General features: G+C 46.9%; 1 protein-coding gene across 1 annotated transcript in view; it reads right to left on the reverse strand.

Annotated features, from left to right (window-relative positions):
- Window positions 1-3,657: 3,657 nt before the first annotated feature.
- The window catches only part of CNNM1 (cyclin and CBS domain divalent metal cation transport mediator 1), a 46,787-nt gene continuing 35,188 nt past the window's right edge, over window positions 3,658-15,256 (reverse strand). Inside the window, exons 7-11 of the mRNA XM_033841902.2 lie at window positions 13,222-13,385; window positions 6,758-6,941; window positions 6,455-6,604; window positions 5,677-5,778; window positions 3,658-4,642 (exon numbers count right to left, since the gene is read on the reverse strand). Coding sequence (XP_033697793.1) covers window positions 4,563-4,642; window positions 5,677-5,778; window positions 6,455-6,604; window positions 6,758-6,941; window positions 13,222-13,385 — 680 coding nt within the window. The 3' untranslated portion in view covers window positions 3,658-4,562. The remainder of the gene's footprint in view (window positions 4,643-5,676; window positions 5,779-6,454; window positions 6,605-6,757; window positions 6,942-13,221; window positions 13,386-15,256) is intronic.

The following is a 15,256-nucleotide window of genomic DNA, read 5'->3' on the forward strand; positions in this document are numbered from 1 at the left end:
TCACAGGCTGCAGAATTGTAGTTCTTCTTGCTTCTGCTGTCTGCCCTCTGTGGGTTGGGTTCTTTCAATGCTTGGTGAAACATCCCATTCTACTGATGGAGTAATTTCATTACAAAGATCTTTTACCTTGATCCAGAATTTGATCTCCATCTGTCCTACTCACCCAGTCCCCCTCTTCTCTTCCTTTAAACCACAGACATTAATTGTACTGGCACTTCTAATTGATGACTTTTCAAATATTTGAGAATAGCGGTTGTTATCCCTTGTTTTTGCTTCTCCCTGTGAAACTCCTCCCTCCAAGATTCTGCAGTGTTTGAGCACAGATTATGGTTTACAGATCCTTCACCACCTGGCTGGCTCCCTAGCAGTCCTTCAGAAAACATGTGCAGGTGCATGATTGGGTCCAGTGGATGGGAACAGATTTCAAGTGATGAGATGACCTTGCACTCAACTCTTCATTACTTTCATTCTATTTTTCTTTCTTTCAATATTTGTTCTTCCTATTTAAAGATGCTTGCCCTTCATAAGGGAAGAATAACAAAACTTGAGTCGAATGATTCTACATTTTGTCAGTCTTCTATCATTCTTCCGAAACACAGCTTTAAACCATGAATTCTCAACAAGGGTGATAGTACCCCTTAGATAGGGGCTAAAAATTGGTTCATGGGGACAAAGAAAGTCCGAGATATTAAAGTGATTTTGTAGTCCTGCAAAGCACAATCTTACTTGACAAAATCTTATTTCTGGGTATTTAATTTCTCTTGTTGGGGAGAATTTGAACTTAATTTTTGTCTTTAGGGGGATTGCTAATGAAAAACCGGTTGAAAACACTTCTTTAAGTCAAAGTATACCTACCAAAGTTCTCAAATGTTTTTAGTATTTAAAAAAGCCCCAGTCTCAGGAGTTCCCTGGTGGTCCAGTGGTTAAGAATCTGCCTTCCAATGCAGGGGATGTGGGTTTGATCCCTGGTTGGGGAACTAAGATCCCACATGCCATGGGGCAACTAAGCCTGCCTGCTACAACTAGAGAGAAGCCCATGTGCCACAACTAAGACCCAAGTAAGCCAAAAATAAATAAAAGCCCCAGTCTCAATAGGAATCTGCCTTTCTTCATTCTCTTCTTACATATATTCCCAACAGCGTGTTCTTTTTCCCCATGAGCCGGGGCTCTGAGCAAGTCTGGGAAAAGCCAGGCTAAGTGAGTTACACAGGTTTCTTTACTGCAGGGCTTCTCGGCGCCTCTCACATGCAGGAACGCTCATTTCTTTCTCAAAATCACCCTGGAAAGGAAGTTTCACAGCCTGCCCTCTTTTACAGTCTATGAAATAGGCTGGGAACAGTTAGGTGAATTGCTCAAGTTTCCATGGCCAGGAAGTTGCGGAGCCTAGGGGTGTGAGTGCTTCCTCGCAAGCGTGGACCAGTCCTACCTCTGAGGTTCACACTGCACACCTGCTTAGCACAAGACCTGGCACATAAAACCCTCAGCAAAATAGTTGTATCATTTATTTACTGTTAATGAACTTAACAGCCTATGGAGGCTCCTGGGAAGAATCATGGGTCGTACTGGTGCAGGTCACTTGCTAATTGTCCTGTGTGGTGGTTGAAGACCTTGGTAGTAGGTGTCAGATTCCAACCCTCTGCAAAGACCTTAAAAACCCCAACACCTGTGCCCACCTGTCTGGCTGTCCCCTCGCTCCTGCCTTGGTTTAAAACTAATCAATAAGCCCTGCCCGCTCCCTCGTTCCTTTTCCCAGCCTTTGGTTGGAAAGTGCTGAAATTAGGCCACTTTTGCTCCTCTCCAAAGGGCCTACAGAAGTGAGCCAGTGTGACCAGCACATTGTCTCAAGTGCTAGACTGGGTTTTGGCCTCCAAGACCTTGAACTTAGAAGGCACCCAGCCCAGTGCCTTGCACATCACGGGGCTCTGGCAAACGCCAGCCCTTCTCATTATCATCCTTGTGCTTCTTCCTTGTCCAGAAGTCACACTCTGGCTTCTCATTTGGCTTTTACTTTCCATTTCTGGCATTCGTTCTTGCAACATCTTACCCATCTGATATCCCAAAGCAGAGCGCGAGGGCTTTTCTGTAACCTTACCTGCAACCTCACACCTGGTCTCAAGAGGGGTGCCTCTTTAGGCAGGTGGGCCTCAGGTAAGATAATTATGTGTGCACCACCCACCCTGCACCTCAAATGAAACCATGTCAGAACACTGAGATGCCGGGGCAAGGGAAACAGCCACATTCCAGGAAAAGCATTTTTATTTTATTTAAAAATTATTTACAGTTATTGAGCCTTCACAAATGCTTTATTTTAAAATCCTCTTTTTTTTTTTTTTAAATCTGAAGAAAATCTTGGGTTGGGGTGGGGAATAGGGAGGGGAGTGGTGACAGGCTCCTTAGGGATTTTGCATAGGGATGGATTAATGCAACAGCAGTGGTGTAAGGGGTAATGAAAGGAAGACTAGACAGGCAGGCCCCCTCGGGCCAGTGGCCAGCTGGGCAAGATGACTGCATGATGGCAGTCCTTGTTTGAAACTCACTGTTTACTGGTTTGGGTCGGAGCACCCAGCACCAAGGGCTGACACTTTGCCTATTTCTACCAGGCAAGAGCAGGTGTTGGGGGTGGGTGGTAGCTGTGAGTTATCTACAAGAAGTCATGCACTGCTGAGCCTCAGGCAGAGCCAGGCAAGGGATGTGAAGTCAATAATACATTGATGAAAGAGGCATCTCCAGCTGGAAAGTCTACTTCCACATGCTGTGTCCCTCCTGTTGGCAACACCTGCTCTGGTTTGGTGGGGGAGGGGGACCAAGTTATGTCAGGTGTAGGCTGTACAGCACCACAGGGTGTGTCAGGGGTTTCTGACGACTTCCACGTGGCGTGTGCCAGCTTTCCCTATCGATTTGATGGACATTTGAGAAGAATCTGTCTCAAACTAACCAGTATTCACTTCACTCTGCACTGCAGAAACTCTGGGCTGAAAGTTCCACTAGTTAAAATAGTGGGTTTTAACACTTTGTGGGTCTGAGACCTTTGAAAATCGTATGAAAGCTTTAGGCCTCTGGAAAACACACATAAGAACGCAGACACTAAATTCTGACAGAGTCAGGGGTTTCATAGACCCTCTGAAGTCCAACAATGGACCCCCTGGAGCAATCGACCCCAAGTTAAGGACCCCCTGAGTTAAAGGTTCCTCTGGGTATTTTCTTTTGAGATGCAAATAACCCAGAGGAATTATCAGCCTCCCCGCTCCCCATGTGATTATTGATTGAATGGGTGGGGGGAGGTGAGAGTAATGGTTTTGGAGGAAGGGAAGGGAAGCCTGAATAGTATACCCCAGAGAAAAGTTAGGGAATGGTTTGGAGATCAGCAGGTAGCACTGGATCACTGGATCCCTGATCTAGGGGTGGGATATACATCAGAAAGGGGGGCAGGTGTCCCAAAGACAACCTTCACTTACTTCCACATTTTCCCTAAGGCTGGCTGTGTGGTTCCGGATCAGAACGAGTTTGTTCTTCAAGTAGGTCTGTGCAGTCATCCTGCCATCTGGTGGTGATGCTTGGAATTGCACCTGCCCCAACATCAGGTGAAAAACCAGAGATCTAAGATCAGTACGTTCTTAGAATAAAGTACGCTCAGCTGACTTGCTGGAGTGGAGTAATGGGTGGGGGTGGGGGGAATGGATGAAAAAAGAAGAGTGATTCTTCAGTGTTCCAGTGTAATATACACTGAAGTCCCATGAGAGCTTGCATCCTTCTTGGCCGACCTGGGCACTCTTTGGTTTGTCATGGCTAAAAACTTTCCACATACATATTTTTTGAACTTAAAACCTGAAGTTCCATCTCTGGCTCCCAAATGGGGTTCTCTGCTCCCTGCTCCTCCTCTTCCAGAGCAGATTTATTGTTGGATTGATGAGTACTGATCAGGAGCCAAAACAGATGTGTCCCTGGGAAATAACAGTGACTTGAGGTTCCATCTCACATTCTTTCCATTCCAGCTGAGACACACCTCCCAGGCTGCTGGAACCCTTATCTAACAGGAAACTGGTCACTGACAGTTTTCTGTCCTGTAACTTCACATGCCAACGTGACTGTCCCGCTGCTCTAATGTTCTGGAGGAATTCGTGGTGCATCTCCTGAACTAATCTTCCTATCTGCTGCTCCAGCCTCCTTTGTGCCCGTCTGCCAGTGGCACCTTTTGACCTAAGCTAAGTATGAAATATGGTGCCAGGGGACACCAAAGAACAAAAAAGGGCATCAGGGATCCTCGAGTGGCACTGTCAGCCTGGGGTCATTTCTTCTCCAGTCCCAGACTGTGCTGTGGATAAAACCATTTCTAGCATGTTCCACTGAGGCACCTCCTTCCGTTATGGCTACCGCAAGGCTCTGAGTCAAACTGGAGGAACGAGGGAAAATCTGCCAAACTGACAGCTAGGGGTGAAGAGGTGGTAAGGAAAGCGGAACGCTCTGTCACCTGTGGGAGGCCTTGGGGAGAAGCAGATGATGGGAGGACGGGTTCTCCCCAAAGCTCTGGAATCTCACGCACCCAGCGAACGCTGACTGCCCTGTCATGTGATGAGAGGGGTTAAGTTGGAGTTCTCCTCAGAGGTTCTCTCTCCATCTGGTGACCTCTTCCTTTTTTGACCACCTGAAAAACACAGCTTGTAAGGATCAATCTTTAAGACTGGGAGGACATTGATACTCTCTCGGTGGTCTAAGCTTTCTTCAAAATAGAAGCAGGAATGGAGACAAAGCCCTTGATAGTTTGTCAGAAGTAACCTGCATTGTCTCCTGGTGCTGACATCAGCATATTTACATCTTGAAGGATTAGGATGCACCTTCCACCTGAGATGACATCTCCAAAAAGCCGCGCACCCAGGCTAGTGCCAATGGAATGGAGATTTCCTGGAGGGGACTGAGTGAAGCCCACACAATGCCTCAGGATCACGCCCCACCATCCCCAGCTCAGATGACTGCCAGACACCCTCTGAGAGAGGGCTGGTCTCACGGACTTTGATGTCCCTGAGCCAGGGGTGGTGGGTGTAGCTGGGAGCCACACCCCGCACCGGGGACCTACATTCTCTAGATCAGAGGCAACCTTCCTTCTGCACTGGGGTACGTGGGGGTAATTATGTAACTGCCCTCAAGGATGGAAGGGCACTCTGTTCCCAGCTCCACTGTTTTTAGGAAGGAGTATTTTTCACCTTGTTCTCTCTGCCATGGACTTCTTTCCACCGAGGATATTGCTTTCCTTTTTATTGAGTGTCCCAAACACAAATTCTTTCCTTAAAGGACCAGATTGTAAATGTTTTAGGTTTTGCAGGCCATTTGGTCCCTGTTGCAACTACTCAACTCTGCCATTGTGGCCATCAATAACAAGGGGCTTCTATGATCCAGTAAGTCTTTATTTTTTACAGGAATGGGCGGGGGAGGGAGGTCAGGATTTGATCTGTGGCCGTGGTTTGCAGACTCCTGTCCTAGATGACCACCAACTGAGTGGGACAGCTCCCCAAAGTATCAAAGGTGCAGTACTGCCTGAGCCCTATTATGGGTATCCACAATTGTACCTCATTAGAGTTCCCAACAGGAGTCAATGGTTCCTCCTCCAGGAATAAGATCCTAACGTGTTTTTTGTACTAACCAGCTGGCGGGCCGTTTTCATCTGGGTGAAGAGCTACTCACTCAAGGTTCTCAGCAACTTCTGGCCCATGGTTTCCTCAAAGCTGCTGCTGCAGCGGCTGGTCTCTGTGTCCAGGTTGATATGACAACATTCACTATCTGATGCTGAGAGAAAGGAAAGAAGAAAGAACACAAGCCTTTCCCACCTACACACCCAGGGATCCAGGTAGGGTGTTTTGGTTGAGGTTCCTCAGCAAGCGAAAGTTCAAAACCAGCTTACTAGCTAGTCTCTGGAGCCCAAAGGAAGGGACGAACCTTAGTAAGAGTGATGCCTGACCTCAGTTTCCTAATGTGTAAATTAGGCCTAATAATAACTATTGATACTTAACATTTAGGGAGCATGGTACCAAGTACTATGATGTGCCCTCCTGTAAACGTGATCTCATTTATGCTCAGAGCTACTTCATGAGCTAGCCACTGTGATTTATATCTACTAATATAAGGAAACATATCTATTAAGATAAGGAAACCTAGTCTTAGGTTAAAGTAACTTGCAGAGCTCCTAAGTGGAGAAGCCAGGATCTGAATCCAGGTGGAAACCTAGCTAACAGTGTCCTACACACTGTTTTCCTAGGAGAATGGATTAAGATGGGTCTGACGCATGGTAGGTGCATAGTAAGCCTTAGTTTCCCTTCCCGGGTGGAATAAGGAGGTGGGAAGTTTTACATGGGGACGGGGTCCCAGACTTCCCTCACATGGCTCACCCTGGGCCGTCCCAGCACCTGGTGGCCTTGACCCCCACCCCCACCTGTTCCTGCAGGGCCCAGTTACCCTCCCTGACCTGCTCTCATGGGAACAGCTGCAGGAGACAGTGAGAGTTGCTGCGTGCTCTGCCCCTCGAAGTCTGTCATCTCCTCCTGGGTGAAGGCCATCTCCTCCATCCTCAGGTACATGACCTCACTGGGGCTTCTCAGCCCATCTGAACGGCTGCCTGGGGAGGACAGTGAGTGCGTCACCTCCCTGCTTTGTAGAAGACCTGGGGCCCCATGAGGACAAGATGGCAGCTCTGGGCAGGACTGAGGAGGAAGGTAGGGCCATCCCTATCCCACGGTAGCCCGGCCCATCATCCTCCCAACTGACTTACACGGCAGGCTGTTCCTGTTGCTCAGGAGGGTGACGGCAGCGTCATCCTTGGGGGTCTGGGGTGTGCCCCGGGTCATGGGGGCCTTGGTGGATTCTCCGTCAGTGAAGGCCTCCACGTCGGGGGACTGAGGTGAGCTGTCCATGCGGCAGGCGGTGAGCGCATTCTGGTACTGCTGCCGTGTGATCTGGAAGGAAGGGGCGGAAGCTCAGGAGGAGCTGGGCAGAGCCCTCCCTGGATGTAGTCTGCCTCCCTGAGCTCAGAAGCAGCCCCACTAAGGTGCTTGGGAACGCCTGGCCTTGGTGGCCCGGGATCTATGATCTGGGGGCCTTACCCAAGTTGTACCAGCCCAGCAGTTAAGGGACAATGAGGGGACCCTTTTGCTTGTTTGCCACCAGAGCTCCCTCTGTTCATTTTTATTGGCTCTGGACTCTAGCACCTGGCGGAGCCAAGCCTTCTCCCGAGACCCAGGAGAGGATGGAGGGCATCTTCAGTTAGCAGGGTGGCTGCCCACTGAGAGGTTTAAAACACAGGCTTATACTGTTGCCAAGGACCCTCTTCCTAAAGGGCAGTCAGTGGGGACTCGGCAAGAGCAAGACCCCCAGCTTGTGTCAAGGGCTGAAATAAGAAACCTCCAAATGAACAACATAAACTGGCAAAACCACCGATGAAGCCAATTTATTACTATTATTTTTTTCTGATGCCTTCCATAGTCATATAGGAATCCATCTGATAAATCCTTCATGAAATTAGTGCCAGGAATAAGCTCCTTTCTCTAGATGAATTATATACTTTCTTATACTGGATGAGAACTCAAATATCCACTAGGTTTCTCCTTTTTCCTTTTATGACCAGGAAGCTCACAAATAAATTTATTTACTTGCAGTAACAAACTCATCCCTGATAGCGTTTTCACAAAATTGGTTTGCAATTTCTTTTCAATTTTTTCTTTAAAACATCGTTGGGTTATTTCTTTTGGGAAACCCTACATATTACTGAAAGTTCTACAAATATCCTAAAGAGATGGAACTGATGATTAGATTTTCAGACGCTGGTGAAAGCTCTAGTGCTAATGTTACCCAAGAGAGCTTGCTTTTGCAGACAGATGTTGGGATATGAGGATGGAAACTTCCAGCCACACAGTGCATTATGGCTCACAGAGCACTTAGGAATGTGTTGTCTCCTTTGGTCACAATGACTGCATGGGGTAGGCATGAGAGGTTTCGTGATGCCCATTTTACAAATAAGAAAATGAGGTCCAGAAAGATGGGGGACTTGCCTAAGGTTTGACAGTTAGCAAGCCTTCAGAGTCCCAGCCATGTGATGTGTGTTCTGCCTGGGAAAGTGCTATTCATTCTTTGGGGCCAGGGAGATGGAAGATGGAAGTGGGAACTCCAAGTTCTCAGAGGGGAAACTCCAGGGTCTGATAATGGCACCCCTTGCAATCTGGGCATTTCACTTTAAAGGGCCTTTACTCTTGCTCTCCAGGGGAAATCATCTGAGCTCAGCTCTGTACACTGCAAACACACCTGGCTGCATTAGGCTGCCTTTCACATGCCCGCGGAGGCTGCCTTTCACAAAACTTTATGGGAGGTCCCCCCAAAACTGCTGTTTTTTGGGGTCCATAGGCATCAGATGACTGAAGAGAAGCTGGCACATGGTCTGAGCCAAGGTTATCATCAAAACTCAATTTTCTAATGTGCCCATGGGTGTCTAAAGGTGAAGCTTTCTTCGGAGTCTTGCAGGTTCTCCTGGCTTGAACAGGAAAATTTCCTAAATGACACTTCATAAGCCCAACAAAGCACTTGATATTATTGTTTGGGTTCTTTTAACTAGTTAGTTTAGATTTGGCTTCCAGTTTAGTTAAAGAAGACCCTTCGCCTAGAAAATATGGTGTGAAACACACTGCCTACTCAAGACAAAGGCACTGCCCATTGGTTACCTGCTCTAGGCATCTCACAGCCTTGCTTTCACACTGCTTCCACTTTTTAAGCTAAAACAAATATCACAAATACCATGTCAATGTGTCACCTTGAAAGAAATTTGAGAAGGGACCTCTCTGCAAATGTATTCAGGGAATCTCCCCAGCTGCACTTCTAGATTCAAGCATCACTTTTTGTCAGTTCCCTCCCCTTGTTCACCTATGAAGCCTTTTCTACGTACTACAGTACTGTCCAAGAGAAAAATAATGTGAGTCACATAGGTAAATTAAAATTCTCTAGTTGTCACATTTTTAAAAGGTAAAAACAAACATGTGAAATTAATTTTAATAATACATATATTTCATTTGACCCAATGTATCCAAAATCACTTCAACATGTCACCAATATAAAATAATTAATAAGGAATCTTACATTCATCTTTGTACCAAGTCTTTGGAATTCAATATGTATTGGGTTGGCCAAAAAGTTTGTTTGGTTTTAAGTGAGAGTAAAAGACACATTTTTCATTTTCACGGAGAACTTTATTGAACAACGTATTCACTAAACGAATGAACTTTTTGGCCAAACCATTATTTTACATTTTACCAAACATCAATTTGGATGAGCCACATTTCATGCGCTCAACAGTCACATGTGGCAACTGGCTACTGTATCGGACAGTGATGGTCCAGCAGATCAACTAAACGGCTCTGCCCAGTTTTGATAATACAGCCTTGCATGGCCATAGAGTCCCACTGCTTGCCAGTCAGAACCACTGGTCCAGCTCAGCTCCTCTTTCACATTCCTTGAATGTGCCATGTTCGCTTGCCTTCCATACCCCTATTTATCAGTGTTCCCCACTCCTCGCTCTTGGCATTGCCTTCACTCTCCTCTTATTCTTTCCTAATTCTTAAAGGTCCAGTATATTCTCTAGACAAATTAGTGCTTAAAATAAAGTGCCATACGATTTTGTAATCAATTAGATACTACCCTGCATTGGTTACTGTCATTTGACTTATGTTTCTTCTCCCCAACTGTATTTCTTGAGTATTGGTCATGGTGCCCAGAACCAGCCTTAGTGCTCAACAAATACTTACTGATTGGCATTGAGGGAATCTAACCACTGTTCCAAAGACAATATGTTCTTATTCTTTTTTCATTGCTGTAGCTACAACCATTTCTTAACAATAGCTTGAGTTAAAGTTGCCTTATACTCTGGCCAGTTAAGAACTCAAGCATCCTCTAAATTACATAGGAAATGGAGACCTGTTTATCTTGAAACTAATAGGAGTTAAGGGTACCCTTTGGGACATTTTGACTTAGCAGTCGATGTGTCCAGAAGTTAACCTTTCAGCCAGTGTGATGTTTCCAATCATTTTATGATGTTCCGTTCACATTTTCAACTTTCAGGTGGTTTATTCATCCCTCAAAACACGATTCTGCAATTTAGAGATTCTGCCACCAGATGGTGATGGGGCATCTTGGCCATGGTTACACAATTCTGTCTATATGACATCTGCCAAATATTCTTCATTTAAAAATGATACAGAATACATTTAAAAAATTCATAAGGATTCTTTGGTACCTTCATAACTTATTAACTACTATTAATCATGGCTTTAATACCTTTCCCAGATACTCACTGGATACACCTTTCTATCTAATTTTATCTTGAACTCAAATTACTACTGGACTTAATGAACAGTTCTAGAACTTAGTCTGTTGGACAGGAAAAGCCCTTGCAGACAGTCACAGGGGCTTTGGCCAGTGAAATCACCCCTTGAGCTTCCTCAAAAACTCTCTAAATGTTTAAAAAAGGCGTAAACACCACTCCTCAAAATCTCATTCACTTTTCTCCCCAAAGCCTCATATGGATTTTCTCAACTTAAGATATAAATGGTGTTATGGACTGAATGTTTGTGTCCCCTCCAAAATTCATATGCTGAAACCCTAACCCCCAAGGTGATGGCATTAGGAGGTGGGGGTAATTAGGTCATGAGGAGGCGGAGACTTCATGAATGGGATTAGTGTCCTTATAAGAAGAGAGCCTTCGGGCTTCCCTGGTGGCGCAGTGGTTGGGAGTCTGCCTGCCGATGCAGGGGACGCGGGTTCGTGCCCCGGTCCGGGAGGATCCCGCGTGCCGCGGGGCGGCTGGGCCCGTGGGCCATGGCCACTGAGCCTGCGCGTCCGGAGCCTGTGCTCCGTGATGGGAGGGGCCACAGTGGTGGGAGGCCCGCATACCGCAAAAAAAAAAAAAAAAGAAGAGAGCCTTCTTCTTCTCTCTCTCCTCCCCGCCATATGAGGATACAAAGAGAAGACAACCATTTTCAAACCAAGAAGTGGGTTCTCACTAGACGAGACACCACCTGGATCTGCCAGCACCTTGAACTTGGAGATCCAGCCTCCAGAACTGCGAGAAATAAATGTTTGTGCTTTAAGCCACCCAGTTGATGGTAATTGTTATAGCAGCCCAAATGGACTAAGACAAATGGAAAGACCCGAGAAGCAAACTTAACAAAAATTCCCAATGCACTTAAAACGGAATCCAGACACCATACTCTGGCCTAAAGATGCCAGGCAACATTGCTGCCAGCACTCCATCCCCAACTCACATCGGCCTCGTCTTTGCACATAACGCGCCAGAACAAAGATCCTCCTTGGACCACCAAGCTCTTTCCTGCCTCTGTTGTTTCTATCTTGAACATTCTCTCCACATCCCCTTCCAGGTCTCAACAAAAGAGACCTGCTCTCTCAGGCTGCTCTGACAACCATTTCTAAAGCAGCTTCCTTGCCAACTCTGCCCAATCACTGTTTATCCCATGACCCAGTTTATTTCCTTCATAGCCTTCATCACTCCCCTAGATTACCTAGGTTATCTATGTAGTTACTTGTTTATCATCTTTCTCCCCCTAGGAGCATGGAAGCTCTAGAAAGGTAGGAGCTTGCTGTCTTGTTCACCATGGTATCTCGCTGATGCCTATTCAGTGCCAAGCACGAGCAGGTAGTCAGTAAATACCTGTTGAACCACTGACTCATATAGCGACATTCAGTTTCTTTTCCCACAAACCATATGCCCAGTACTACAAACCACTAAGAGTTAGTTATAGCAGAATTTCTCTTCTCCCATTTTTTCCTACCTCCACTTCTGAGGAAGGTCTGCAATGAGAGGGCTTCAGGGCTGGAAGCAAGAGGGAGGAGAATCATGGGCTGCGGTTTTCTGAGGTTCATTCTCACTGCCACGATAGACTAGTAAGTGTCCACAGTCATACACACCATGCGTGTTGTTGGGTTAGTGCCTAAAGCCCTTCTCCCAGGCTCTGTCAGCTCTGATTTCTCTAAACTCTCCCCAAAGCCCAAGGACTTGAAGGCTTGGACTCTGGAGACAGAGAGACTCAATCTGAAGTTTGGCTGTGCCACGTCCCAGTCACGAGACCTTATACTCCTCAAGCTCCCACGTCGTCTATAAAGTGGGGATGACACAGTACCTACCTGTTAAGGTGGTTGTAGGACTCAGTGGGAAATTCGTTCAAGGACTTAAAGTGCATGGCACACAGCACCCCACCAACAGTCATTGTCCCAGCCCACCCCCCAGGAGTGACCCCTCTTCTCCACGGTTACTTTTCTCAACGCTCTTGAGTTTTAGTTCAGGGTGTTTGCAGAGTTCTGGAACACAGAAAGCCAGCCAGCACACACCACCCTCAAATAATCAGGGTCAGTGTTCTGAACAGAAGGAAAGGACCTCCTCCCACCTTTGTGATTTCCATACACCTCTCACCCGGCCTGCAACTGGGATGACTGTTACCAAGTGAGTGCGTTGGGTGTTTAGTTGGACTCAGGTAAATGGGTTCCCTTCTGATCTCAGGCCAAGTGTGTAATGGTTTGTGGAATGCTACCAAACAAAACAAACAAAACCTATCAAAGCAAGAGAAAGGAGGGAATCTTAGAATGTTTCTGTCCAATACCAATCTCAATGAGGGGTATGAAGAAACAGCTCTCCTCCTTAATTACAAGGCGATAAGCACTGCTGCCTCTCTCTACTGCACTTGCAAAGCGGCTCTCTTCAAATAGCTCAGTGACAGCAAGGGGGTATAATAATATTTACAGGCTGAACTGTGTTTTAGACTTTAAATATTAACACGTAAAATCTTATCCACATGTAAAATCATAGCATGGTTTCTTCTATACCCTTGGTTTATTAATCACCTGCAGATTTATCTTGAATAAATAAAATCAACCTGGTGCCAATGGCGGGCATCCAAAGGAAACAGTTCTGCCGGCAGCTTGTCTCGGGCAAGCTAATTCCCTATCGCTTCGTGCCTCAGTTTCTCCACAATGAAAAATGGGGATCAGGAGATCTTAATGAACAATCATGGTTCAAACGAACAAAGGGACAATAACGGTGACAAATAATGAACAGAATAAAGCTAACCGAAACCAGGGCCTTTAGAAAGCCAGGGAGCAATTGCCACGCAGCATTATCTTGGAACAGGGGGAACAGGATGCTGCTGGCTGGGAGTGAGGGGACAGCCCTCCCTGCGGAGCTACCTTCACAAACTGCACGTCGCTGAGGATGTGGACTGAGTAGTCGGGTGTGTAGAGGTTGTTGCTGCTACTGCACAGCTGGGTGTTGCTTCCCCCAAAGTCGCTGCGCTCACGGCTCGGAGACTCGGAGCGGTTCAACCCGCTGCAGCGGGAAGGGGACCGGTTTACTGCAGAGGGTGAGAGAGAGGAGAGGGAGGAAAGGCAAGGAGGGAGGGGTGGGGAGGAAGGAGAGGGGAACAGAAAGAGGGAGAGAGAGAAAGGGGTGTCGTTTACCGAGGTCTCGCAGTATGTTTAGGTGATGGCAACACCGGGTGGTGGACTGGGCCCTCTCCCCTCCCATCAGAGCCCAGGAAAATGCCTGGCTGCTCCATTTATGAGGATCAAATGCCTACGGCCTCGTGGCCCCACTCAGCTCAGGTTCCTGCTCCCCACGACCTCTAGAAGCGGGAAGCTGGGTGGGCCGCTGCCTTTCTCCGTTCTGGGGTATGTGCAGGAGATAAGGACCCTTCTATGAGTGTGGGTTGCTACCCCAGACCATGAGACCCTCTATTGGGGTGAGTTCTTTTATATAAACTCCATTCACAAACCTTCTTTTAGGAAGGCTGAGGCCTTAGGTTTGCCCTAAAAACCACCTGTCGCAGAACAGGTAAGCAGCCCTCACCGTGGTGAGGGGATGATGCAGGCCCCAACACTGGCAGGGCCGGGGACAAGTGGAGGCCCATAAACCATGTGGATAGATATTTAAATCATGTCAATAAACTGTTAAAATATGTTCTATCCTTGTCTTTGACAAATATAACTTCTTAAAAACCTAGCAGGCCAGATAAGGCTCCTTAAGAGTTCTGTGCTGGAAAATGGGCTGTAGGGGGAGAACCAGCTCTGCCCTAGGGCTTTCTGGCCCCGTCTCCCAGAGCTGGTTGGGTGGGGAATTCCATACCTGAAACGTGGTCTAGAAGGAAGAACACAGCTCTGGGTGGTACATCCCTTTGGCTCTGTGAACTACTCACCCCACAGAGAGGCGTGGAGCTGAGGAGGGCCAAAGAGAGGCCCCCTAAAGGGTGGGTCTAGGGCAGGGCTCTTTCTAGGCTCAAAGGTCGGAGGCTGGAATAACCCTCCAGGCCTTCTGTCAAAGGCCTCTTAAATGTTCAAAGCCGGCTTCTTTTTCCATTTTCAAGAACCACTTCTTGGGAAAGTTCAATTAAGACCACATCACTTGGTTTCAAAATGGACTGTGTGAACTACCCTCCCAGGATCAACAGAAGAGAAGAGAGGTTCTTGAGGTGACCCTAGCATTATCTCCACCACAGAATAACCCTGAATGAGAGACCGCAAAGCCCCTCCCACCCCTCTGCTTCCCAACTGACGCCACTCTTCATTTCTTCCCAAAAAAGAGAAATGGGAGGCTGTCAGCCTCTCCTAACTAACACAGATTCAGTTCAGGTGCTCCAATGAAGAGGCTGATTCCTCAGAGATTCTGCTCCTTGGTTCTTTCAGGGAAGAACCTTGGGAATTTAATTCTGTCTCTTAAGATAATGCTGCCATCCATCAAAATGATTAGCATCTATTTGGAGTGACTTCTGAAGGTCTGTCGATGTGTTTAGCTGCCAGGCTGTTATTGTTGTCTGGCAAACCATGTAGTAGTGGAAAGACTAAAATGACCATAGGTTGAATCATTTTCTCATTAGAACCAGAATAATCACTGCCTTGATCAGATTATAGAATTAAGGGTTCCACCTCCAGTTTTCTCCTTCTCAGTGTCATTCACATACATGCTGTTACTTAAACCAGAAACCTGGGAGTCTCCCGTGACTCCCGCCAATCTGTCAGCCCCACATCAAGTCTCCACTTCCCCGACATAATAAACTCATCTGCCCCTACCTCTGTCTCCACTCAAGTCCCAGTTACCATCACCCTCACCTGAACCACAGCCTGGTCTCCCCAGTTATAATCTCATAATCTGTTCTCACCTCAGCTGTCAAAAGCACATTTTAAAAACACAAATCAGCTTCCTGTTGAATCTCAATAAAATCCATACTCC

The sequence above is a fragment of the Tursiops truncatus genome, chromosome 16 (genome assembly GCF_011762595.2).
Source record: "Tursiops truncatus isolate mTurTru1 chromosome 16, mTurTru1.mat.Y, whole genome shotgun sequence".
Lineage (NCBI taxonomy): Eukaryota > Metazoa > Chordata > Mammalia > Artiodactyla > Delphinidae > Tursiops > Tursiops truncatus.